The sequence below is a fragment of the Lithobates pipiens genome, unplaced genomic scaffold (assembly GCF_037356315.1).
Source record: "Lithobates pipiens isolate NorthernLeopardFrog02 unplaced genomic scaffold, aLitPip1_a1.2 Scaffold_3, whole genome shotgun sequence".
Lineage (NCBI taxonomy): Eukaryota > Metazoa > Chordata > Amphibia > Anura > Ranidae > Lithobates > Lithobates pipiens.
Genome location: NW_027507790.1, coordinates 195,274,952 through 195,292,782, shown reverse-complemented (window position 1 = coordinate 195,292,782; position 17,831 = coordinate 195,274,952). Strand labels below are relative to the sequence as shown.

The 17,831-nt window shown below is 44.0% G+C and overlaps 1 protein-coding gene across 1 annotated transcript; it reads right to left on the bottom strand.

Annotated features, from left to right (window-relative positions):
* Window positions 1–11,615: 11,615 nt before the first annotated feature.
* On the bottom strand, window positions 11,616–16,945 carry LOC143940875 (uncharacterized). The gene is made up of 2 exons (XM_077462671.1): window positions 16,014–16,945; window positions 11,616–14,508 (listed from the first exon to the last, which is right to left on the bottom strand). The coding sequence occupies exons 1-2, from the start codon at window positions 16,139–16,141 to the stop codon at window positions 13,386–13,388; spliced, it is 1,251 nt and encodes a 416-aa protein (XP_077318797.1). The 5' UTR covers window positions 16,142–16,945; the 3' UTR covers window positions 11,616–13,385.
* Between the last annotated feature and the right edge of the window lie 886 nt (window positions 16,946–17,831).

The following is a 17,831-nucleotide window of genomic DNA, read 5'->3' as shown; positions in this document are numbered from 1 at the left end:
TTGAACTGTCCTGGTATTTTACGTACAACATTTAGAAGCTTATGTCACATTGCCCACTCTTCTAAACACTTGAAGATAAAGCCCTTTGACACTTGTTGTTTTAAATGAAAACAATATTTGTTTTTTGCAAGAAAATTACTTTGAGCCCCCGAACATTATATATATATATATATATATATATATATATATATATATATATATATATATATGTATATATATATATATATATATATTTTAAATAAAAGGCCATACAGATTAAAATGGTGGGTGTTGTAATTTTTTTTCACACCATATTTGCGCAGTGATTTTTCAAACGCAATTTTTTGGGAAAAAACACACTTTTTTTAATTTTAGCTTCAATCCTCTTTATTGGTTATGAAAATAAACAATTGACATGTCATATCATAGTATAGCATTAATAGCGTAGGCTGTATGCATGAAGCTTACATCCGATATTACTAATACATTATTACATTTAGATAATACGGTAAGTTATCAGTTGGATGCTACTGTGAGGTTCTAAACATATACAACTTTCTTGAGCTTAAACTAAAACGGAGAATAATGAGAGAGCATAGGTTTGCTCTAAATAGTTTTAACTTGAAAAGAAATGTGCAAATAAGGTGAACAAAAAGAAAATAGTATTATTACACACTCTTAACTAGTTCAGAATGTATTGCGTTCATTAGCATTGTCGTTTTATTACTTGTTTTGACCTTTATCATTAGGTTGGTACTACTTGGTCCAAGGTTGCCATTGCGAGTTCATCCTAAGATAGTTACCCTGGGCTGCTGCAAACATTAGCTCGTAGGTGGCATGTGTATGAGTTGTCTCTACTACTTCCTTCACCGAGGGTGATTTTGTGTATCATTATTACCAGTCTTGTGCTGAGTAGAATGTGAGTTACAATGGTTCTCGCAGCTACTGGTATGTGGTTTATGCCCAAAGATAATATGGCCATGCCTGCAGAGAGGGGGACCTGTGTCCCTACTATATTTGAGATTATTCAAAAAAAATTTGACCAAAAGGGCATGTCCATACTATGTGATGTAATGTGCCTATACATCTGCAATTCCTCCAGCAAAGTGAGGAAGTACAGGGTCAAATTTCAATATTCAGTGAGGTGTTAGATACCACCATAGTAGTATTTTATGGGTGAGTTCCCATAGGTTAACACATTTGGTCACAGCATATGTGATTCTTAGTGCTTTCTGCCATTGGTCTATGTTGTAAGACGTATCTATGTCCCGTTCCCATGCTTTAATGGGTGTGGATTTTGTGAAATAGTTTATTGTTCAAGGTTTTGTAGAACAATGAGATACCCTTGATATTTGTGAAGGGGTTTGTGAAGTACAAGACCACTCTCCATGGAATCATCATGCAGATTTGGGGATTGCTGCAGAGGAAGTGAAGAATTTGAAGGTATCTATAGTGGTTGTGCTCCTTTGTCATATTCCAGTTAAAGCTCTAAATGTTTTCGGTGTAGGGCCCACCATAAGGTCCTCTATTACTCTCACGCCTTTGGCTACCCAATGTGAAATGTGTAGATCTGGAATAATCAAGGCTAAACTTGATATGGTTAGTGGGAGGGTTTTTGTTGCATCGCCTAGACGCTGAGTGGATGAGTGGGTTCTCCATGCTTGTAGTGTAGCGAATATCGTGGGTGACAGGGTTATGTTTGTATGTGTGTGTGGAGATTGCTAACTAAAAGAAGGTCATATAAGTTATTACCTGGGGCCTGTAGTGCCTCTAGTTCCAACCATATGGAGTTATGTGCTTGAGGGAACCAAGACTTCACCTGAGATAGAATCAAAGCTGTGTGGTAGTCTTTAATATGTGTCCCACTCCCTCAGCTCTCCTTGACATTATTAGCCTTTTAAATGCACATCTAGCCCTTTTACCTTGCCACAGATACCTGTTTATCTTGGATTGGGTGCTGAGGAAGAAGGAATGTGGGACTGGGATTGGTAGGGTCCTGAACAAATAAAGCAATTGTGGTAGCACTATCTTGAACGCTGCCTGTCATCCTGACCATGAGAGCTCTACCTTAGCAATGTCCTTAACCACTTCAATACTGGGCACTTATACACCTTCATGCCCAGACCAGTTTTCAGCTTTCAGAGCTGTCGCACTTTGAATAACAGTTGCGTGGTCATGTTACACTGTACCGAAACTAAATTTTCATCATTTTGTTCCCACAAATACAGCTTTCTTTTGGTGGTATTTGATCACCTCTGGGATTTTTATTTTCTGGTAAAAAAAAAACCGAAAATGTTGAAAAAAAAAAGTTTTTTTGTTTCTGTTACAAAACTTTGTAAATAAGTAAGTTTTCTCCTTCACTGATGGGGCTGCACTGACGAGCACTGAGGTGGCATTGATGGGCATTAATATGGGCACTGATATGCAGCACTGATGGGTACACATAGGTGGCACAGACTGGCACCGATAGGCAGCACAGATAGGCACAGATAGGTGGCATGGATGGGCACTGATAGGTGGCACGGATGTACTGATGGATGCCAATCAGTGCCAAACAATAATGCCTGCCAAATCAGCAATGCCCATTGTGGCCACTGATTGGCATCCCTGGTGGTCTAGGGTGGCATACCATGTGGTGACATCTCTGGTTGTCCTTGTGGTGTCCCTGGTGGTCCAGTGTGGGCATGCTGGGGGGGCTGCACTCATAATCGATCAGTGCAGACTCCCCCTGTCAGAGGAGCAGTCAATCGGCTCTCCTCTACTCGCGTCTTACAGACACGAGTGATGAAAAGCCGATCAACCGCTCTTCCTGTTTACATCGTGACCAGCCGTGACTGGACACAGCTGATCACATGGTAGAGTCTCCATCAGGGACTCCTCTTACCTAGATCGATGTTGCGGTGTGTGTCAGACTGACACACCACAACAACAATTGCCGCCATGTATGCCCCCGGGGGCGCGCAGCAGCTTAATATCCTGAAGACATCATATGATGTCCAGTCAGGATATTGAAACCACTTTGCTGCCATCATTTTGCTATATGGTGGCCGGCAAGTGGTTTAAGGTTCTTACTAAGTGATCCAAGGAATGGGGTATAATTGGTCGTAACAAAGTTTTCAATGGATGCTGTCAACGTTATCCCCAAATATTTTATCCCCTTATTCTGCCAGGCATACAGAAACCTCAAGCTAAGTTTCTTTTGCAGAGATAGATCAAGGCCTAGGCCCATTATATATGATTTACTCTCATTAACTTTGTAGTATGATATCTGATTAAACAGTTTTAATGCCGAATGTACCGAAGCCAGGGCACTTTTTTATATTTTAATGCACTAAAACCCACTATATTGCCCATCATGATTTAGTATTGCGCACAAATGTATAGCGGTGACAAACTACATACAGACACGTACAGACACGTCCTGTCTGCGTGAAGGGAGGACAGAATGAAAACATTCCGATTATCCATCCACTTCCCAATAAGCAAATTATTAGACTTCAAGCAGGCTCTCTCCCCAGTCTAAGACAGGAATCTACAAGCCATGGGGTAAAGCCCCGGCGATTAGTCTGGGCAGTTCTCCAGCTCTACGTGACTATCTCTTCCCTCGTAAACCATAAAAACTATTTATATATATATATATATATATATATATATATATATATATATATATGCCTGTGGCCCTGTCACAAGACAAGCAGACAGAAAACATGATCAGGTACTCATCAATGCAGACAACTTGATCGGGAGTAAACAAGGCTGCAAACTATTGGTTGATGTGGTTTACAAGGGGCCAAAGTTTGTAGAGCCAATCGTATCCAGGGTGACCCCAACAGAGTTCATTGTCATTGAAGTGCATGAACCGCAAAATCTGCTTGTATCGTGCCTTGGCCATGGAGGCAGAGAACACAGGCATATGGTGAATCGGGTCAGTGGACCACTATGACCTCAACTAAATTTTTAGTTATGCCTATGAGGAGGGATAGGCCCAGAAAGCTCTTAAATTCGGAAACCGTAATAGGTTTCCATTCTCTAGCAAGGGTCAAATGGGGATTAGCGGTGATGAATTGGCCAGCATACAAATTGTTTTGGTCCACAATCGATCCATAGAGAAAAACAGCGAAAAAAAATCAAGTGACATCAAATCGGCTATTTCCACCTGAATTCCAGGTTGGCCAGTGAATGGGGGAAGTACTGGTGCTGCAGAAGTGGTGGGCTCCCATTTAGGATTGGCAAATGCAGCTGGAAGGGCACTATGGGCTTGATGGGTCTGTGTTTGTCTTCTTCTTGGTGGCTGCAGGACACTAGTTGTGCTAGCCATCTCACCAGCTTGAACTGCACTTATGGGACTCGCCACATCACCACTTGATACTGCAGTGCTGGTTTGACCATGACCGGGGGTGTAATAGGCTGCTGGTGCTTGCCAGTTCACCAGAAGGATGAGCGGCACTAGTGCTGGCTCTCTGCTCCATACGAGAGCCCTGCGGTTCTTGCACCCCAACAGCTGAAGAACAGGTTTGGGTACAGCTGACTTTGGCAGGGCCCACAACTCTGTCATCAGAGCTATCTGTCAGAGTGCCGCTGCTGTCTACAGGTTCGTATTCTGAACCTGAATCTCATAGATGAGTGACTTCCTCTTCAATATCTGTCATGCTCAGAAATGTGTAGGCCTCTTCACTAGTGTACCTTCGATTTGACATTTTGGTCTCTAAATTTACTGGTATACTAGTGAGACTCACAGGAAAAAGAGCTCCTGTCGGCGACTGATTTAAACGCTACCAAAAAACTGTTAGCGGTCGCAGGGATCAGGCCTGACTCTGCGAATGCTGCAGTGCGTTGTGTTTTTGTAAGTGACAGTGATCGATTGATATTGCACTTGGCTGGGCAGAGGGCCTGCTAATATAGTTCTGATCAGATCAAAGACATTGATTCATTCATACACTATACTACTAAGGGAGGTGTATGGTGTGTGTGTGGGTGTTAGCACTACTGGCACTAATATGATGCTGCCTGGGGTGATGCAGACCCTATCTGACACTAAAACCTAACTGATATAACCTGCCAGGTGATCAGGGGGTTAAGCTTTTATTGGATAATATACAACGGGTGCCCTGATGCTATAAAAAATTAACTGACTAATCAGCGTCACCTGTGAAACTAATACGATGATCATTGGTGACAAGGGGTGAAAGGGTTAACTAGGGGGAGCAATCAGGGGGTTAAAACCTTTATTAGGTAATATATGGGGGTACCTGACAGTGAAACGAATCAACCATCTGGCTTACTAGCGTCACCCATGACGCAAATACGACAATCAGAAAAAAGATTGATTACTGACACTGGCAACAGGGTGAAAGGGTTAACTGGGGGCGATCAAGGGATAAAACCTTTATTAGTGGGGTTTAGGGGGTACCCTAGACCTAACTGGGCCTACTACTAACTGCCCTAACACTTATTTCAGTCACAAATTACACCAATGCAGTGATCAGTTAAAAATCTGAAAACTGCAATTGGTGACACAGTGACAGGGAGTGAAGGGGTTAACCGGGGGGTGGCAATGGGGGGGGGGGGTGGCAAGTGTACCTGTGTGTACTGGTGTTAGTGTCGTGTTGTGTAACTCGCTGTTAGACGTCTTCTCTCCTCTCACTGGAATCGAAAAGACTCCATAGGGAGAGATGACATCACTTCCTCTTGTCTGTGTTTACACTTACACAGACAGGGGAAGGTTTCCATTGGTTAGGACCGATCAGCAGATCCAAGGCCAGAAAACATTAGCCGGAACCTGAGGACTGATTGGTCCGCTAACAAATCCAACCGACACGGCCACGGGGAGGGAGAGACATACAGGTACGCCCATTTGCCCACCCATGCCATTCTGCCGACGTACATCGGCGGTCAGCAACTGATTAAGTACTTTCAGCAGCTGGTTTATTCACTTTGAGTATGCAGCTCTTTTTTTTTTAAATCTTGGCCTATGTTCTAGTCGGGGCCCCCTTTCACACTGATGCAGTGCAGCATGGTTTGACTGCACTGCAACCAGCAACTGTTGTACAAAATAAAGTGCAGGGGTCAGGAGCATGTCGTATATATCCCAGCATAGAGAGTGAAGTGTGACACTGATGCTACCTGACAGTTCAAAAGAGTGAGCACCCCCCAGCATAAGGGTTCGCTTCTGCATCTTTCTTCCAATTCTGCTCACCTCCACAACACTCTTCCATTGCTGTCCAAACCTGCTTTCTCTGTTAGATAAATGGGTACAAGTTATGTAGGAGGTTTTGTTTAATCTCTGTGTATCATCTGCGGGCAGTCACTTCACTTGCCATATGTAAGGGGTACAAATACCTTAAAGTCCAAAATTAACACAACTTTTTTGAGCTTTCAGAGGCAGGATTGGGAATCTTATGTCACACACGGCACAGCTCATTCAGGAGAGCTGAGTGTAAACTGGGACCTGGGTGGAGTGAATGAAGAACTCATTTAGGGTGTAACATGTTCTGTGTCACAGCAAATCACATGATGTAAATAATGGATAGCTTCCTTTTGTGCCATCCATTGTGTACAATTGTGTTGCTAGCTGTGATTGGTCACAGTGATCACATGGTACAGACAGGACCAATCACAGCTAACCACAACTAAACACACTGACTAAATTGGTTTCATTAAATAAAAATGGTTGCTTATACCAGTGATATTCATTGGTATAAGCAATCATAATGTGTAAAAAAAATTCTGATCACTTCCCCAGAGTAGTACAGTGTTACTATGGTAAGATTATATTGCTCTGGGCACTGTGTTGAAAAGAAAATCATTTAAATCATTTAAAAAAGTAATAAAAAGAACATTCTGATCACCAGCACACCCCTTATATGATAATGATGTACTGTAGTGGTGACAGTATGGAGTTTTTTTTTTTAATTTCTTAATTTTCCATAAAATTGTGACATAAAAAATACTACTTTCCAAAAATGGTTCATTTGTACTGTCCTGGTGTTTTCGGACCTCAAGAAACGAGACCATCGGTATATCAGGACTGATCAATTTTCAGATATATACACTCAATGCTGTCCTACAGACTAGGTAATATACACTGATTTGGGTTATTGTCACCAAAGAAATGTAGCAGAATACCGTATATACTCGAGTATAGGTCGACTCGAATATAAGCCGAGGCCCTAATTTACCACAAAAAAACTGGGAAAACGTATTGACTCGCGTATAAGCCGAAGATGAGACATGCAGCAGCTACTGTTACAGCTTAAAAGAGTGGAAAAGAGGGTCAACAATGCCCATCTGCAGCTGCATACCTGTGTACCTCCCTGTGTCCATTGCAGCCTACCTGTGTCCTGTGCATGCCTCCATGTGCCAATCTGCAGCTCTGTGCCCATCTGCAGCTCCGTGTGCCATTTTGCACCGATCAGCATGTCATAAAAACATACGGCGGCCATTCCAGGATTCAAAAGCCTCACCTCTCCTCCTCGTCTGTGACAGACGTTGGCCATTCCACTGTTCAAAAGCCGCACCTCTCCTCCTCGTCTGTGACAGACGGCGGCCATTCCACTGTTCAAAAGCCGCACCTCCCTGTCTGTGATAGGCGGAACACTCAAATTCCCAGCAGTCAGTGTTCCGCCTATCACGGACATCCGCTCATCCTCATACTACGGACGAGGATGAGAGGATGTCCGTGATAGGCAGAACACTGACTGCTGGGAAATTGAGTGTTCCGCCTATCACAGACAGGGAGGCGTGGCTTTTGAACAGTGGAATGGCCGCCGTCTGTCTGCACGACACGCTGATCAGGTAGGCAGACGGCGGTGACTCGAGTATAAGCCGAGGGGGGCACTTTCAGCCTAAAAAAAGGGGCTGAAAATCTCGGCTTATACTCAAGTATATACGGTACATTTTTGCCTAAATCTATGAAGAATGATTATTTGCGATTTTTTTTTTTAACACAATCAAAGAAAAACCCATTGATGATTAAATATCACCAAAAGAAAGCTTTATTTGTGTGGAGAAAAAAATGATTTGGGTACAGTGTAGCATGACCACGCACTTGTGATTCAAAGTGTGACAGCACTGAAAGCTGAAAATTGGCCTGGGCAGGAAGGGGGTGAAAATGCCCGGTACTGAAGTGGTTAAAACGGAACTTCACCTATAAGTGAAAGTTCTGCTCCTCTTTCTTCCACCCTCCCACCTGTAACAGTACATTCACTGGCCACTTAGCCATTCACTTATTAGGTACACCTTGCTAAGGCCCCTTTCACACCGAGGTGCTTATAAACTGCCAGTAAAACACTAAGCGCATTTCAAGAGCTTTCCATTCATTGCAATGGAGAGGGGCGTTTTTTCACCGTTCTGCCAGCGCACTGCCCCAGTGTTAAAGCATTCATTGATTTTAATGGAATTAGGTTTTCATGAGCTTTTCAGGCGCTTTCTTTTTAGCTTGAAAGCACATCAAGAGGTCTAGTACCGGGTTGGACCCCCCTTTGACTTCAGAACTGCCTTAGTTCTTCGTGGCATAGATGCAACAAGGTGTTGGAAACATGGCATCACACAGTTGCTGCAGATTTGTTGGCTGCACATCCATGATGCAAATCTCCTGTTCCACCACATCCCAAAGGTTCTCTATTGGATTGAGATCTGGTGACTGTGGAGGCCATTGGAGTACAGTGATCTCATTGTCATGTTCAAGAAACCAGTGGTGAGATGATTTGAGCTTTGTGACATGGTACATTATCCTATCCTCAGTTTCTTGTTTTTAGCCGGCAGGAGTGGCCCCCGGTGTGGTCTTCTGCTGCTGTAGCCCATCTTCTTCAGAGATGGTATTTTGCATACCTTGGCTGTAACGAGTGGTTATTTGAGTTACTGTTGCCTTTCTATCATCTCAAACCAGTCTGCCCATTCTCCTCTGACATCAACAAGGCATTTTCTCCACATAACTGCAGCTCACAGTATATTTTCTCTTTTTCCCATTACTCTCTGTAAACAGGAGACATGGTTGTGTGTGAAAATCCCAGAAATACTCAGACCAGCCCATCTGGCACCAACAACCATGCCATGTTCAAAGTCACATAAATCCCCTTTTTTCCCCATTCTGATGCTCTGTTTGAGCTTTGGCAAGTCATCTTTACCACGTCTTGATGCCTAAAAGCATTGAGTTGGCGCCATGTGATTGGCTGATTAGCAATGTGTGTGTGTGTGTATGTTGTGACATTGGGGGGATGTTTAACTCAGTGGTGGATGCCTTTTCAGTAAGTTCACAGAGAACAGGAACTATAGTTTAAGGGCATGGTAGCCCACTTTTATTAAGAGGAACAAAACAAAGTTCATACATGGACTTGGTTTCCCACACAGGGGTTACATAGTTACATAGCTAGTCAGGTTGAATAAAGACACCAGTCCATCCAGTTCAACCTGAGTGAGTGTCTACAATTGTCCCTATCCCTGTACATTGCACACTCACATCGGTCCCTACCCTCAAGGAGCCACAATCCAAGGTCCCCATTCAAATACTAGGGCCAATTTTGGACAGAAGCCAATTAACCTACCTGCATGTCTTTGGAGTGTGGGAGGAAACCGGAGTGCCCGGAGGAAACCCACGCAGGCACAGGGAGAACATGCAAACTCCAGGCAGGTAGTGTCGTGGTTGGAATTCGAACCAACGACCCTTCTTACTGCTAAGTGAGAGTGCCAACCACTACACCACTGTGCCGCCCAAAAACAATAAATGAAAAATGCCGAGCCACCTGGCTCTCTTCAGCAATACTGCCACTTAGGCTTTACGCTTCAGCCCTCTTGACCATATAACAGGGTTCCCGTACAACTACTGTACCTCTTCTCAGCTTCCTTGCTGCTCAGGCCTTCCACTTCAGGCTCTCATCTGTCTCCTTAGATGCACACAGCTTCAACGCACACAGCGTCTATCTAGAAAGCAGTCCCTCACTGCTCCGATCCTCAGACTTGGGACTCTGGATTTCACTAGTGCACACCCTGCACACCCTGCACTCCTCCTGTCTCTCTAGGTCAGGGGTCTCAAACTGGTGGCCCTCCAGCTGTTGCGGAACTACAAGTCCCATCATGCCTCTGCCTGAGGGAGTCATGCTTGTAACTGTCCAACTTGCAATGCCTCATGGGAGTTGTAGTTTTTCAACAGCTGGAGGGCCACTAGTTTGAGACCTCTGCTCTAGGTGGAGCCCAGAACCCTAATCCTGACTCTGTTATAAGCCCAGGACCCACCTGCTCAATCAACCAGCCAGACTCCTGGCTGTTCCCAAAACCCGGTCCCAGGATTGGAAATTCCGTCCCACCCAATAACGCACAGCTTCAACGCACACAGCGTCTATCTAGAAAGCAGTCCCTCACTGCTTCGATCCTCAGACTTGGGACTCTGGATTTCACTAGTGCACACCCTGCACTCCTCCTGTCTCTCTAGGTCAGGGGTCTTAAACTGGCGGCCCTCCAGCTGTTGAGAAACTACAAGTCCCATCATGCCTCTGCCTGTGGGAGTCATGCTCGTAACTGTCAGCCTTGCAATGCCTCATGGGACTTGTAGTTTCACAACAGCTGGAAGACCGCCAGTTTGAGACCCCTGCTATAGAATCTCCGGGCTCCAGATCACCAACTGGATTTTACAAACTTTGGAGGAAACTGATAAAACAGATTCCTCCACATTAAATACCCCTGGAGCCCCTCAACCTGCCTATTTGAGAAACCTGGGCAACAATTACTAGGACAGGGAACTGTACTGTCACAATGTGTGTATATATATATATATATATATATATATATATATATATATATATATATATATATAATTATATATATATATATATATATATATATATATATATAATTATAAAATAAAAACTCTTGGAGCGGGTACCTTTTTTCTGACAGGTACTCGCTCCCACTTCCACAATTCTGACCTAGGTGAGAATTACGGAAGCTTGGCCCACCATCCTCCCGCCCTCAACCTCCTAGTTAATGTCACGGGTCCCAGGAGTCTGCGGGACCAGTGTGGAATTGCAGTGAACTTGTGAAAGTGCAGATAAACCTTTACAGGGCTGGGGCCTCCGATCCCGTCAGATTGGAGGCTCGAGCTCGCGCGGGAAAGCTCTCGCATTGGCGTCCTCCAACATCCAGCGTGGGAGCATGTTTTAAAAACTCCATTTATGCTGGCTGCAAGTTGTCGCAGGGACACAAGCGCAAAGAGGGGCATGAAAGAGGTTTGGTGACACAGGCATTCCTATTTACAGGCATTCCTATTTGACACATTTACTATTCGCATCAGGCTGAGCATTAATAGCAGCGACAGTCGCTGGATTATTGCTCAAGCAGTGGCCTCTGCCCCCCCCCACCACCACCACCACCATCCCTTTGCCACTGATCCCTTCCATCCTGCCATCCCTCTGCCACTGATGCCTTCCATCCCACCACCATCCTTCTACCACTAATCCCATACATTCCACCACCATCCCTCTTCCACTGATCCCTTCCACCCCACCATCCCTCTTCCACTGATCCCTTCCACCCCACCATCCCTCTTCCACTGATCCCTTCCATCCCACCATCCCTCTTCCACTGATCCCTTCCATCCCACCATCCCTCTTCCACTGATCCCTTCCATCCCACCATCCCTCTTCCACTGATCCCTTCCATCCCACCATCCCTTTGCCACTCTTTTGGGGTGGTTATGAGAATTACCATCCCCAGACAGGATATAGCTTAGAGCTAATTAAAATAAAAAAAAATGAGTTCTTACTGCTTGAATTTTTGGATAAAAACCAGGTGCAGTAATCATGAAGCATTGCAGAATCAAATCAAATCATGGACAGGATATTTGTAATGTAATCGTGAGACCAATGAAGATGAACACCCCCTAGTTCCCACTATGTGCGGTTTTATCGCACTGGCTACCAGCCACTTGGATTGCTTTTACATTGCAATGGATAAAGGTAGCAAGGAGTGCAGAGGTAAGCAGCATTGCAAGAGGGTGGTAGGTGATGCAAAGGTGAGCAGAATTAGATGAGGGTTGCAAAGGATGCAGTCGTGAGCTGTTTTGGAAGAGGGTGGCAGTGGATGCAAGAGAAAGCATTGTTCTAGGTAGAGCACAGGGGGATGCAGAGGTGAGCAGTGTTGGAAGAAGGTTCCGGACGATTCAGGCGTGAGCAGTGCTGGAAGAGCGTTGCAGAGGTGAGCAGTGTTGAAAGAGGGTTGTAGGGGTGAGCCGTATTGGAAAAGGGTTCCAAAGGATGCAGAGGTGAGCAGTGTTGAGAAGAGGATGGCAGAGGTTAGCAGTGTTGGACGTGGGTAACCTACTTCCAATACTGGCAATTATTGCCATTCTCTTCCTCTTCCATCCTCTTTCCAATACTGTTTATCCCTGCATTCTTTCAAACCCTTTTCCAACACGGCTCACCCCTCCCCGACTGCAGCCCTCTACCATCACTGCTCAACCTTGCATCCTATGCAACTCTTTTCCAACACTGCTCACGTTTGCATCCCCTGCCACCCTCCTTTAACAATGTTTACTTCTGCATCCCCTGTAATCTACCTTTAACACTGCATTCCATTACATTCCCTGCCACCCTCTTGCAACACAGCTCACCACTGCATCCTTTGCAGCCCTCATCTAATGCTGCTCACCTTTTCATCCCCTATCACTTTCTTCCAATGCTGCTTACCTTTGCATCCTTTGCCATACTAATCCAACTCTGCTCAACTATGTCAGTCCTTGCAACCCTCTTCCTGTACTGCTGACCTCTGCATCCCCTGAAACCCTATTTCTACATTTCTCATCCCTGCATCCTCCAAAACCCTGTTCCCACGCTTCTCATCCCTGCATCCCCCAAAATACTGTTCCCACGCTTCTCATCCCTGCATCCCCCGAAATACTGTTCCCACGCTTCTCATCCCTGCATCCCCCGAAATACTGTTCCCACGCTTCTCATCCCTGCATCCCCCGAAATACTGTTCCCACGCTTCTCATCCCTGCATCCCCTGAAACCCTTTTCCGGTGCGATAAAACACCAGTCACATAGTGTGAATTGGCCGTGATTGTGTTCGGACCAGAGCAGTATCTAGGCTGTCAGCAGTTGCTTCATTTTCTTCCCAAGCCAGCCATAGACAGATTTAATTTTGATCTGTTAATGGGCAGCCTGCTGGGTGTTTTTTTACCTGATCATTGTCAGCAGCTATAGACGCAAGCAGTGATCATTGTATTCTGTCAGTGGGTAAAGCTTCCCACAGTAGCACTAACACTGACTGTGGATGGGAGAATCAAGACATTTTGGTTCAAGGAAAGAAAATTGCATAATGTATGGCCTGCCTTAAGCCAGCCATAGACGTTTCGAAATTTGGCTGGCTCATCTATGGGCAGGCTGATTGCACAGAAGTTGATCTATCGATCAACTTCAATACCTCCAGCCTGATGGGCTTTTCTTTATTTGAAAGTGATTACTCTTTCCATTGTTGAGCATTTTTTTTTCATTGCTCTGCGTTTTTCTTCCATTTTTGCACGCACTTCTTCCATCATTAGGAGTACTTCTTCCATCATTGGCAGTACTTCTTCCATCCTTTTTTGTCTTTTCTCCATCACTGCGATTCCTGCTTCTATCGCTGTGCGTTTTACTTACACCTCTGACTTTGTTGATGGGAACACTGAGCAATTTTCTTTCCTCCATCTCATGGTTGAAGGAAGGAATATTGCATAATGCCTCAATTTCTGGTCCTTCTTCCATCACTGCGTTTACTTTTTCCTTCACTATGACGACTCTTTCCATCGCTGCGACTCTTGCATCCATAATTGTGAGTAATTTTTCCGTCACTGCACACATTTTTTCCCTCACTGTAAGTAAACCTTTCATGGCCGCAAGCTCTTTTTCCTTCTTTATGCATTTTACTTCCATCCCTACATGTTTTTCTTCCATCCCTGCAAGTAGTTCTTCCATCCCTGCACGCTCTGTTTCCATCCCTGAACGTTCTACTTCCATCGCTGCGAGTTGTTCTTCCATTGCTATGCATTTTACTTCCATCGCTGCGAGTTGTTCTTCCATTGCTATGCGTTTTACCTCCATCGCTACAAGTTGTTCTTCCATTCCTGCACATTTTTCTTCCATCGTCGTGCATTTTGCTTTCATTGCTGCAAGTTCTTCTTCCTTTGCTAAGCATTTTACTTCCATCGCTGCAAGAAGTTCTTCCTTCGCATCAAGTCGTTCTTTTATATCTCTGCCTCCTTTCATCTCTGGGCATCCTTCATCCTTTGCTGTGTGTCTTTCTTCCATCACTGCTAGGACATTTTCTCCCTCTGCATCTCCTCCTTCTCTTATTGCGAGTACTTCCTCCAGCACTGGGAATTCTTCTTCCATCTCTGTGCTTCCTTTACACCAAATTACCAATTCTTCATTATCCCCCTCTGGGAATCCCCCTTCCATCTCTATGCTTCTATTATTCATAATTATCCATTCTTCACCCCACTCTGAGGATCCTTCTTCCATCCTCTTTAGGTTGTTTGGTCTGCCCTTGCAGTAAGTAATTCTGTTGAAGGAAAGAAATGTTATAATAATGTGTCCATAAATCAGCAGAAATGTTCAGAAATTATTGCTGACTTCACCTAAATCTGTGTTTGATAGAAAAAAAAAAAGTCACACGCCATCACCCCATTTGTTCCTGTATGCCCTGTACACTAGGGTGACCAGACATCCCCGGTTTCCGGGGACAGTCCCAGGAATGAGGACACCGTCCTCGGTTTTGTCCCTGGATTGCATTTGAACAGGGGCCGGGGCAATTTCAAAGACAGTCAGTGCAGAATTAAAAAAAAAAATAAAAAAACGGAATCCCCCCCACTCTGCTGCTCCTACTAGCTTAGGGGGTGGGGGTGTATTTTTTTCATTATCTGTGCCCCTTTCTTATGATCATGTGCTGGTCAGAGTGGAGAGAATATTTCTTCAGTTTCGGGTGCATGCCAATTCCGCTCCGGCTCGCATGTTTTTCTGCCTCAAGTCCCGGCCAGCCACCTGCCCATCTCCTTGCCTTCCCTGGCCCAGCGATCTTCCTCTGCTCCTTACCCAGTAGTAGCCGGGGGCCCAGAGAGTAAGATGACAGGCTGTGAGGTGGGCGGTGGCTGCGTCGGGCAGAGTTTCTAATTTCCGCCATTACTAGTAAAAAAAATATGTCCCCGGATTTCATTTAAAAATTCTGGTCACCTTACTGCACACGGTTGGACTTTCCAACGGAAAATGTGCGATCGGAAAATTGGAAAGTTTTCGGAAAATCCAATCGTGTGTGGGCTCCATGAGCCTTTTTCCGTCGGAATTCCCGCCACACAAAGTTTGAGAGCTGGATCTAAAATTTTCCGACAACAAAATCCGATCGTTAAAATTCCGATCGTGTGTAGACAATTCCGACGGACAAAGTGCCACAAATGCTCAAAATAAATTAAGAGACAAAAGTTATTGGCTACTGCCCTCTTTATAGTCCCGTCTTACATGTTCTACGTCACCTGTGTATATGCAAAAATAGTTTGGGCCAAAATCCGTTGGAAAAAATCAGACGGATTTTGTCTTCAGTATGTCCGGCCGTGTGTACAGGGCATTATCAACAGCCTCAATTCATATACCCTCCCCCATAGAACAGATTCAACTACGAGACAGAAGCTATTGGCTACTGGCTATTGAACTTCCTTTTTCTAGTCCCGTTATATGTCACTGCGTTATAAATGATTGGAATTTGGTGTGACCGTGTGTAGGCAAGACAGCTTGAGCGGAGTTCAGGCTGAATTCTGTCGGAAAAACCATCAGAGCTTTTTCCAACGAGAATGCGGTTTGCGGCATTAGAGGTGTGTTAATCTCATTATGATCAGTGAGGGGCTTGTGCTGCTAAACCATGAGCAATGAGCACAGGAAACACACCTCCTCGGTCTGATCAACTACCTGCCTATAAGAAAATGGTAAATATTGGGAGGGTGGAGGCTTCAGATACAGTGGGTGATAGCATGAAAACTTATAATAGAAAAAACCTATGAAGAATATGCAATAACTTACCGAATGTAGCATGCTGCTCCAATGGCCATCAGTATTAGAAGACAGGCTCCAACTATCTGGCCCACTAATTGAAAGAGGCCTTTATTCTTCATTACGTAGAAGTTCACTGTTGTCGTTGTTGGAGACATTGTGGGGATCTCCTCAGTGACTGAAGGTGTCTCCCCGCATATTTCCAGGTTTCTTTCGTGCTTCCGCACAGTCTCGGTATGAGAAGCCTCAGCAGAAGTGGGATCTGATGAAACAAGAACAAAGGAAATTCACTTATATGTCCACATAATGAGCTATAAAGTTAAACAAACACATTTTCATTCATGACTATAAATCTACTACAAATGACTCTAATCCAATTGGTCATCAATCAAGAACAAATCAGGTCTTTTATATTTTTGGATAGAACGGGGGAAGATTAGAGTCATACATTTCCTCTTACTTCCTGTACTGGGGACCAGGATCACAGGAAGTGGTGACAATCCTGCCCAATAGGGGCACACCAATAAAGACCTAACACAGGATCAAACTCTCCCACTATTAAAAAACATTGCTGTCTGTGTCCCCATTGGATAGATTTCCCCTCACGTCCTCTGCATTGGACATGCCAAGGAACTTTCCACTGTAGGAGCATAGGGGAGCGCCATCTGCCAGAGGATCGGGTAAGTAACACTTTTTTCGTCCACTAGACACAAACAAGCAATTCTCACTTGTAGTGAGGAAGCCACAAGGGAGGACTTGTACTTTTCCCGGAATCATTTATTTTTTTAAAGCATGTTTTTTTTATTTTACTTTTTTTGGGCTAATGCTTTTAATTGGGGAGGAGAGATGTGGGGTGTTGTTGACCCCATATCTCTTTATAAAGAGGACCTGTCACTGCTTATTTCTATCACAGGGGATGTTTACATTTCTTGTGATAAGAATAAAAGTGATGATTTTTTTTCTTTTAAGGGACAATGTAAAAATAGAAAAAAATTAATAATTTAAATAATAATAAAAAACTAGAAAAGCTACAATTTCTGGGGAAATTGTGTGAAGCGTTATTGCCTCCACCTACTGGAGTGAGCGGAGTAACTGGGTGGAGTGGCTTGAGTAACTGTTGTGTGGTTGGAGCGGCTGGAGTAACTGTGAAAAGTGTTTAAAAGCTTAATATTTTAAAAAGTATAAATAGTAATAAAAAAGTCCCATAATTAGCTGAAAGAGCGGAACATTTTTTTCAAAAATGTTTTTTTTTTGTTTTCAAAATATATTTTTTTGTTAAACAATTTTTTTTCAAAAATGTTTTTTTTTCAAAACATTTTTTTAAAACTTTTTTTTTCAAAAATTTTTTTTTCAAAAATGATTATTTCTTTTTTCAAAATTTTTAATTTTTTTTTTCGTGAAGCATTTGGTGAAACAGTGATTGGCCAGTAACACACCTCCTGTCTTAAGCCCCATACACACTAGCCATGTGTATGCTGGTCTGTTGGTCAGGGATGCTGGAAAATCAGCAGCCAACTGGCTCCTGATAAGTGATCTCAGCCAATGGCAGAGAGCGCTGATCAAGGGGGGGGGGGGGGTGAGAAGCCCCCTTTCAGAACACAACAGCTTACCGGGGGAGATTACTGTACTAACTTTTTAATTGAATTATTGTACTTAGTGGCTAAGAATGTAAAGCTCAATTCCAGCATTAAGCAGTTACAGAAATCATTTTTTTTTCTTCTTTGTGATAAAGGAGTTAGAAAAATAAATACCAGCTGACCGTTGTAAGGCCTTGTGCACACTGAACGTTTTTGGACGTTTTTACAGCAGCTGGTTTTGGCTTCAGATGTTTTTTTTTCTACAGTCAAT

Bases quoted from the DNA above. Each gene is read 5' to 3' on its own strand.
- LOC143940875 (XM_077462671.1), bottom strand. From the start codon at position 16,141: ATGTCTCCAACAACGACAACAGTGAACTTCTACGTAATGAAGAATAAA. The intron at 14,509-16,013 runs GTAAGTTATTGC...TTCCTTCAACAG, and splicing joins GGAGCAGCATGCTACATTCG to AATTACTTACTGCAAGGGCA.